The sequence below is a fragment of the Melanaphis sacchari genome, unplaced genomic scaffold, assembly GCF_002803265.2.
Source record: "Melanaphis sacchari strain LSU unplaced genomic scaffold, SCAv2.0 Contig1711_pilon_pilon, whole genome shotgun sequence".
Lineage (NCBI taxonomy): Eukaryota > Metazoa > Arthropoda > Insecta > Hemiptera > Aphididae > Melanaphis > Melanaphis sacchari.
Genome location: NW_020270795.1, coordinates 1 through 9,742, shown reverse-complemented (window position 1 = coordinate 9,742; position 9,742 = coordinate 1). Strand labels below are relative to the sequence as shown.

The 9,742-nt window shown below is 25.7% G+C and overlaps 2 protein-coding genes across 2 annotated transcripts; both read right to left on the bottom strand.

The window, feature by feature from the left end:
• Nucleotides 1–4,704: 4,704 nt before the first annotated feature.
• On the bottom strand, nucleotides 4,705–5,863 carry LOC112592355. Its single transcript, XM_025336373.1, has 3 exons — nucleotides 5,763–5,863; nucleotides 5,513–5,683; nucleotides 4,705–4,853 (listed from the first exon to the last, which is right to left on the bottom strand). The coding sequence occupies exons 1-3, from the start codon at nucleotides 5,836–5,838 to the stop codon at nucleotides 4,705–4,707; spliced, it is 396 nt and encodes a 131-aa protein (XP_025192158.1). The 5' UTR covers nucleotides 5,839–5,863.
• A 248-nt stretch (nucleotides 5,864–6,111) lies between these two features.
• LOC112592356 lies at nucleotides 6,112–9,649 on the bottom strand (the record flags this gene model as incomplete). Its single annotated transcript, XM_025336374.1, has 6 exons — nucleotides 6,112–6,197; nucleotides 6,631–6,758; nucleotides 6,828–6,987; nucleotides 7,088–7,335; nucleotides 7,779–7,963; nucleotides 9,408–9,649. Coding segments are annotated over 6 exons (1,019 nt in total), but the record flags the coding sequence as incomplete, so codon positions are not given.
• Nucleotides 9,650–9,742: the final 93 nt, after the last annotated feature.

Sequence of the window (9,742 nt, the reverse complement as noted above, 5' to 3'; positions counted from 1 at the left end):
TGGTACCGCTGGATTCCCGTTGCATTGCTATTTATAAGTATAATAAACAATAAACAATTTTGTAAATAAGTAGCGCATCAGATGCTTATCTTAACTCAATCAAAGAAAGGGGTCGTGTTAACTTACAAACTATGTAACTTCTGAACTTAGCAGCATTTTAACAGTAAAATTAATTTTATTTTATTAATATTTATTTGTCAATATATCCATTATTAATATATACCAATATGTATAATGTGTAAAACACAAGGTTCTACACCAGGAAGGGGTGGGTGATCCCTCCTGTTAAATTTAATCTGAATAATAAAACTTAACTTTTTAAATACACATTTTAGTACCTACCCATGCGCGATACACTTGTTTTATCTGGTGACCATAGGCGCTATAAACTATAATATTCAGATGTGCCTAGAATCGTCAAAATAATAAAATGACCCTTCTAACATTAATAACGTTATACTATGTTACGTTATGTTCGAAACAAGTTTAATCAAATCAATAAATTAATACAATTTAATCGTGAAAATATATGAGATTTTAATAACGTATTGTGGCGCATTTTTAGTTAACATAAGTTACCTTTATAATGAGTAAAATTATTGTGTATTTACTTAAAAGAAAGAAAACTAAGTAGGTATGTACCTTAACTTTAATCTCCAGGTCGAACTCAAATGCGTTTACAGCTATACTGCAATTCACGCACGATAATAATAAACTCGTGCAGGCGAGTTATTTTCTGTTAATATTTATTAATAAAATGTTTGCCCGAAATAATTACGACCTATCTGCACGTGAAAAATAATGGTATCACGTCCGTTCGTAAATACTGTTAATTACCTACTTGAATGCATGAGATAAAAATTTGTTAATTATTCTATGTCCGTACGACAAGTCGACAAATCACAACACAACGCATTGCGTAGAATGTACAATAATCTCAATAACAGTAAATAAATTGACAATAGTGATTAAAGTGTTTTCGATAGTTAGATACACAGAGTATACTATATATTCTTATTTCTTACTCTGTGATAAATACCCAATACCTATTATAAATATTATACAATATTATAACCGGTACCCATTTCTTTTAAACGTACAATCGAATCAGGATTCACATTTCACGGTATTAAACAGGGTCGGACTGGCCCGCATAGGCGCACATTGGGTGTGAATTTAGGGGGTGCTGGAATAATTTACAGTAAACAGATCCGTGGGGGGCTGCCCCTCACACTCCTCTAATACCATAGTAAACTGCATTCTAATAATTTTTAATTATTATAATTAATAATAAAATAATATATAATAATAATAATAATAATATCTAATCAATAATTAATTTTAAAGAAGATTTAATTTTCTGTTAGATAATGCAAATTTTTATTATATGATTGCTGTTAATGTTCAACGTTTAGACGAAAACTGGAACAGTGCAACGTGCATTCATACAATACAATCAATACATTTTTAATCGTGAATTCATAAGCTACATATTGTCTATTTGTAATGGAAAAAAAATTCCAACCCAATGAATCACAATAATTTTCAAATGATTGATAAAATACTGAAATAAATTTTACAGGAAACTGGCCACTGGGGGTGCTGATTTGAAGCCTGGGGGTGCCAAGCACTCCCAATCACCCCCCTATGTGCGCCTATGCTGGCCCGGACCGCAGGTCCGCGATCGCGGACTGGGTTCTCGGCTAGTTTGGAGTGTTTGGACCCCCAAACTTCATGTTCATATTTTAAATTTAAATAAGATTATCATTTATTCAAACATATCTTAACACTTTTAATGGTTCCTTATTGATCTTAGATTTATAAAATAAAATTAATATTATCTAACAACTGAATTGTAATAATAATTAATAATAATATAATAACTGTTTGTGGGTCGTTCGACTACACGGCGTACCCGCGTATACACACACACACACCAATTAATATAGTTAAGCTTAGATAAACGATTTATAAGTAATTCAAAATTACTAAATGATTGTATTTGCTTAGATTCTAAAAATTTTAATTCAATAAAAAATGAAGTACCTGCAAATGCTTTACTAGAACTTTCAATTCTAACAAATATTAATAGAAACACACTTGCATATGAATTATAACAATTTGCTTTACAGTTTAATCCCACTACTAAAACTTTTAAAGATACTTTCACGTTTTTAACTGAAGACTCCCAAATTCCTATTTATGAACATGAATTAGATTTAAATCAAGACCAAGCATCTGAAATTGACCCATCCAACAATTGTAAAACATGTTATATAACTATTTACAGTGTGCTTTCAATGTGTTACATAATATAGTTCAATAGTCTGATTGTTTTAATAATATATATTATACATATAAATTTGTATTAACATTGTCATGTACTTAAGTTACTTGTAAAAGAATCTTTTCAAAGTTAAAAAATATTAAAACAAAATTAAGATCAGCTATTTCCCAAGAAACAATGGAAGCATTGTTATTGATGAATATTGAAAGAAATTTTGAAATTGATAAAGATAGTGTAATTGATATTATTGGAAAGAGTTCTAATGAACTTTTAAAACTTTTGTTTTAAAGTTGAATTATAAGTTGAATTGTAATTTTAAATTTTAACTAGCCATTCATTTAAGTGTTTTAATTATTCTAATTAAAATGTTTATTAATTATTATCATATATTATGTAAGTATTGTTTCATGTTTGTTAAGTCAAACAAATTGTTATAAATAATAATTTTATAGTATCCATATTACATAATATGTATTATTTAGTATTTGAATAAAATATTAAACTTTTATGAAATATGTATTTTATTTTCATTTCATATAATTGCTATCTTATTTAAATATAAAAATATAGAAGAAGAGGACGGAGATAACAATTTTTAGTCTAACCACTCAAACCTTAGCAAGGGCCCTTTAATAAAATCGCAGACTGGGCTTTTTGACGCCAGTCCGACTTTGACATTAAATATTAATAATTAATATTATTTCATTCATTAATGACATGAATCTATGATGCGGTTTATCGAATAGCAACTACCTATGGAGGCTGGATAATATACAAAGTGGTATTTTATTTATAATATCATATATTCATAATAATAGAAGTATAAAAAAATTGTTGTCTTATAATTCATTTACAAATAGTTAAAAATAAATATAGATGAATTTATTGTTCATAGACATGGTCAAAATGTGGATCTATGTGGACATAAGGAGACTTTTTTGCCATTAAAGTCGTCTATTATTTGCTGTCTTACATTTAAAGTTGGCTTGTTTAATCGCTGTTCCTCGGGTATTTTTAATCTGTTTCTTTGTTGAAAAAAATCTTAACTGCTTTTCAACATTTTTATTGGCTGGTTTACGATTTTCATTCAATGAAATAGTAGCATTGCTCTCCTGTGCATATAATATTTTTAAATTTGTGTCTAATGATGAATTAATTTTCATTAGTTGTTCATTGTTCAATTTACTACCCTGTGAGACAAACATGCTATATAATTGTTGTATTTTGTTTGCAATACGAGTACTTCCTGTAGATGGGGCAGTAATTTTTTGTACAATTAACATTTTCCATTAGGTTATTAATACAAATAGTTTGGACGTCTATTTGGTCCTCCTGGTCATCAGTTGTATACATTTTTACGGCATGGCTATGCTTACACATATTATTTTTGATTGTATAATCATAAGATGTACATGAGAACAAATGTACACAGATTTTACAAGCGACACAAATAACCTTGCATGCACATGGTTCACATTTCTTTACCAAATATTCCTCTGCTAATGATTCTGATTTCACAGTCCAAGTAATTGTTGACGTTTTATTAATATTGGATCTATGAATTTGTGTTGCAGAACGATGAAGATTGATAATGGCATTAACATAATGTGTAATTTTACCACTTTACATAGAAAAGAATCGAGAAGTGTTTCAAACTGTGTTTCATCTGGTTCTTCGAGTAAAACTCTTGAGAGTTTTATAAATATAAGCTTTCATAGTTTGTGTTCCAGCAATCTTTTTAAGATTTTTTCGCCAATTATTATCGATATGCCACTTACATAACAAATGAAATTTGGGAATTGGATACATTGTCTTAATCCATGCACTCCAAAATGCTGGAGCGTCATCACTCATAAACACATTTGGTGCAAGGCAACCAATTACCTCCTTTATTTTTAAAAAAAATATGGTCATATACATTTCGTCTATTTTTGTACTTATACAAAAAGCTGCTGGATATCCTTCACCAAATTCATCAATTACTGCAATTGTGGTAAGATTAAAATTATATTGATTAGTACCATGCGTTGAATCAATACATAATTTTTCGCTACCAAATTTTTTAAGAACTTCCTTTTGTGTTTCAGTCAATATAATTAACATAAAATCGTTGATGTCTAATGGAAAATACACCGTACCTTGGGTTTTATACATTATTATGGGATTTGAAGAGTTTTCTTGAAATTTTTTAACCTGAAGATCGACACTTAAAGCATCAACGTCACGCAGTTTCTATTTATGAAGTAATCCATACTTGGAAGAAATATTATAAACATCTTTTCGAGTTATTATATTCTTCTTTTCCACATTATAATCAAAATCATCACGGAGCTGGTCAATTATCACTTTTTACTTTATCTGGATAAATAATATAGTTAATATGTTAAATGTATTATTTAATATACTAATAAAAGACACTATTTTCCAGAAATTGTTTCTTGTACTTTTTTAGGAATGGGAAGATATTTTACTTCATTGTTATGCCCTTTAAGTGTCTTACAATATTTGATTTCTACATTTCCACATCCTTTAACTACTACTCGTATGTATGAAGGACAGAAATTATCTAAAATTATTATTATTAAACATAATTTTGATTAAAGGAAAACAGACAGCATTAACATCCAGTTCACAGTAAGTTCACCATTAGCTATTAATTAAGTTATTCGACAAAAGTTTAATTAAACATAAATTTAATTATTAAGCCAGACAAAAATCATAAAAATAAAATAAAATACTAATATCTGTTATGATTTAATTTTTATTTATAGTAAAACATATTTTATATTTTATATGTTTAAATGTACATTAAATATTTCACTGCACCACTTTACCCATTAAAACCAATTAAATACAAAACATAACGTAAATTAATTAGTTAGTAGAGTTATTAGATAGAGAATAGATGGGATTTGTCATCTTAGAATAATATAATGAAAACAAACCTGTGCAAACAATAACAAATTTTTAATATTTAACATTAGGTACATAATAATTTATAATTATATCATAAAAGATGAACTATTTCAGATATTTCATAAACACCAACGACTTGACTTGAAGATCCTACGACTTGACTTGAAGATCAATTGACAGCAAGCAACACATAAAACAATAAAAAAATCACAATGCAATAATTATATTCAACAGATAAACATAATTACAAATTTCAGAAATTGATTAATGTATATTACTGATTTTGACACTTGCCTATTTTACACGAACCAATTATTTTCATGGCACGTTTTCCAGTAGCCTTGCTTGTAAACTTTCCTGAACGATGACAATAATAAATGCTCGTGGATACAGTTTTATCTTTGTTAAATCTGGACCATCTTTGTTTAATAAAGCGCGACAAAGTACTTACCTCCTCATTTGATTTCCATTCTTCAAACTCTATAAATAATTATAGTAAATCGAAATATTGATTTCATAAATAAGTTAAGATAGTGGTAAATTCAAGTAGTATATTTACCCTGAAAATTAACAAAATTTAATTCAATATCTGTATCTGGTTTTGAAGATGTAATTGTGCGTTCATGTAATTTCATGTGTCTTATTAAATTGCATTTTTTGCTAAATTCAATAGTACAATGTGCGCACACAAACATATTTGAATAATATATTAACTTTAAAAATTCAAATTTCAAAAAACGTTTTGCGATTTGAAAATTTTTAACGATTATAACATTATGATAATTGATAAGATATTTGCTCTCTTGTGCTGTCTCTAGACGCTAGTGATAAAATACTGTTGGCTAAAATACGGTTCTGCTAATTGACTTGTCCAACCAATTATTTTTCGGCTAAAATACGGTTTGGCTGATATATTTTCGGCTATTATACGCGCTCACCTAATGGCCACCGCCAATTTTTAATTTAGGTAAAAACGCCACTGCAATAAATGCAACTGAAAAAAATATAAAAATAATAATATTTTAAGAACATAGTAAAATTATAAAAGTTAATAAGACGTTTGTATGAAAAAATAAAATAATAGTAAAATATAGCTTATACTGAATAATATTAGTTTGCAATAATAAGTAGAAGTATTAATTTGATGCATAATCATAACTTTAAAAAATCAAGTATTAGATCTTATTGAAAAGAAAAAACTTATTAGTTCATATTAAATTAATAAAAATAAGCTATTCAATAAATACACAATTAAAAAAAAAAAAAATAGAGTATTACCTAAAAGTTAAAATTTCAAAATGAATTAATTGTTACCTAATAAGTTATTTCAATGAATATTAGTATATTTTTTAAATAATGAAAACAATAATAAAGCCACCCAATTAAACAAAAATTTTATAATTACATATTTAGATTGCAATACTTACTTAATAGTAACAAGGCTAAAGCATAAAACATCATAAAACAACTTATATCAATCAGTATTCCAAAAACAATTATTCCAAATATAGCACCTAATCGACCAGTCATCACAATCATTGAAAATGCCACTCCCCTAAATAAAAACAGCACTTAATAATATATGATTAACCTAACATTATTTATTTTAAGTTTTAACTATTACCTCACATTACTAGGAAATAGTTCAACAATAGAACAAAATATAATAGGTTCTGTTAATGAAGTAAATCCTTCAAAAACGCAACACATTAATTCTGCTTGTAGATCGTTATAAGTTCTTGAAACCAGTAATGCGAACACAACTGGAACTCCACAAGTAATAACTATGAACATATTTTCAACTTATTATAACAACAAATTGGATGAAAACTAAATTTTTTAATAATTACAAAGGTTTTTATAAATATAAAATCAAATACATACATAACAATAATTTTTTGTTACAATATTTAATTAAGATCCCAGTAAGTAGAACTAGAGGTATTGATGAACATGCCACAATTAATGCAGCTAAATAAGCATTGACTGAAACTGTTTGTCCAGCAAACATAGAGTTATATACTAAATGCCATTCTGAAGCTATACATATATTTACACCATCTGTATTTTGTTTTTTGTAATTAGAGTATCTAGAAAACAATTCCGGCACCCATACAAGAATAGTTATATACCTGTAACACGTAAAAGAAATTATAAATTATTTTCAAATTAGATGTCACCTACTTTGAATATTAAGGGAGAAACTTGTGCTAAAATTATGTTTAATTTGAAAACAAATATAGATGCACTCGAAAAACAGTTTTAATTTATTCAGACTTTAGTTTGATTCATTTTACATCTTAGTCTTAAAGGATTCATATTATTTAAAATATTATGAAAATTATAAAAGAGATATTTTTTATTATAACTTTAATTTTTAAATTTTTGTGATCTATATATTTTTTTTTTTTAAGTTAATATTATATATAGGTAAAACGATATATTTTATGATCAATTATTAATTTTTTTCATAATTTTTATTATTTATATGATTTTAAATGCAAATTTTCAATACTAGTTTTTACCGCACTTTTAGTTACTACCGTCTAAAATAAAAATAAAATGAATAACTTACGATGCCATTAAACAAAATTCTATAGTACAAGCTACTATAATATTTCTGAAGTATTTAGAGAATAATTTTATATGATCATTTTTTAGAACAATTAATTTTCTTTTAACATTTTCCATGAATGGAATGCCTCCAATAAATCCTGCATCAAACCGAATTGCTGAACGGGTTTGAGTGAAAAATTGCACCTATAGTTGAATAATTTAAATGTATAAATATTTAATTTACTTATATTCACAATTCAATAAAGTACTTATTTTAAGTCACATTTATAAAAAAATTTAAATACCTATTTAAGATAGGTAATAATAATATTATTTTATAATATTTGCAAATAATTAATTTTAGGTAATTTTACATGAATAAATGAAGTAGGTACCTGTACTGTTATAAATTGTACCTAATATTGAAAACTATTAATCTTTCATTAATTTATATTCAAATAGTTCTAGTAAAAATTATATAAGTTAGACTATGTACTATTCTTCATATATCTTTTCAATAAATGTTAGTAATATTTGTATACTGTTTTAATTTTTAGATATTCTGAGCATGAAGGGACGAATGCTTGGATTTTAAATAGAAATGTTTTTTTCCATCTATCACCTTTCGGGGCAGTTAAAATAGTTCTATTTTCAACTTTTCTTTTTTAAATTCTTTTTTCATTACTTACATATTTATAATTTTTTTAATTTTTTACTTTTTCTAATGAAAACTTACACTTTTAATTCTATATCCTAAAGCAAATTATATCTTGGTACATTTTAATACATAATGATTGAAATTCGAACGAGCAGTTTTTGAGTTTTAAATATTTAAATTTTAAAGCATAGGTGAGTACCTCTCAAAATATTGGCCTACTACTTTGTTCACTATGACTTAAATATTTGTAGCTTATAAACTATTTGTTTGAATTTCGTTTTTTATGTATCAAAATACTCCGAAAAATATTCTATTTTAGAATATAAAACTAAAAATGTATGTTATCATTCAAAAAAGTAAAAAACTTAATAAATATAACAATCAAATTTTTTTTTACTGTAAATTATATAAAGAAATATTTTCAAAAATGTTAATATAATTAAAAAAGATAATTTTTTCATAATAGAAAAATCACTTTGTACCTACTCAATAGATACTTGCATGAAATGTTCACAAAATATTGATATAAGAAGTTTCAAAATATTCCGAATCTTTTATAATTCTTTAAAGACAATTGGAATTTCTATTTTTACATTGATTAAAAGATAAAAAGAATACCTTTGGATAAAATTGATTGACATTTTAATATAAGATTCCTAATAAGTTATTCATTGCCCAATTAAAAAAATAATTTTATTTATAATCACAATATTTTTATGAGCTTTGTTAGTATTAATTTTGACAAAATTTCAAAAATCATAAATTATTTTATACTAAGAAATTCATTAAAATTTTCTATTTATATCTAAACATTTTTAATACAAGGTTTTTTATAAGTTATGCAGTCTGTATAAAAAAAAAATTCTGTTAGAGAATCAATTAAATTTTTTAAAGCTATTTGAAATTCAAATTGATATTACATTGGATATTCAACTATTATAAGTATTATATTCTTAACTACAAGTTTAAAAATTATTAAATAATATTTACCGGATACGGAATTGATGTAAAGTTGTTGTTAACTATATAAATTTGTTCCAGAATATCCCTGGATTTTATTAAATAACCGCGAAACATTAAAAATCGTGGAGTTTCCGGGTAACGATATATCAATACAAATGAAATTAGACTTGGTATAGAAGTTAAAAGTATAAAAAATCTCCAAGCATTAAATTTGAAGTACGTAGATGAAATAAAAACAATATTGCTGGGAATCATCACCATAGCCAAACCTAAAACAAATAATAAATATATTTAAAAAATAAGTTAAATATACCTACAGTTCATTAAAAATTAATTTGTTCAAAAAGTATTTTTTTTTTTTT

Excerpts from the sequence above, each read along its gene's own strand:
- LOC112592355 (XM_025336373.1), bottom strand. The coding sequence starts at position 5,838 with ATGAAATTACATGAACGCACAATTACATCTTCAAAACCAGATACAGAT. Across the intron at positions 5,684-5,762 it reads AAATTTTGTTAATTTTCAGG|AGTTTGAAGAATGGAAATCA; the intron begins GTAAATATACTA and ends AATTATTTATAG. Across the intron at positions 4,854-5,512 it reads ACGTGCCATGAAAATAATTG|ATAATTTCTGTCCTTCATAC; the intron begins GTTCGTGTAAAA and ends TAATAATTTTAG.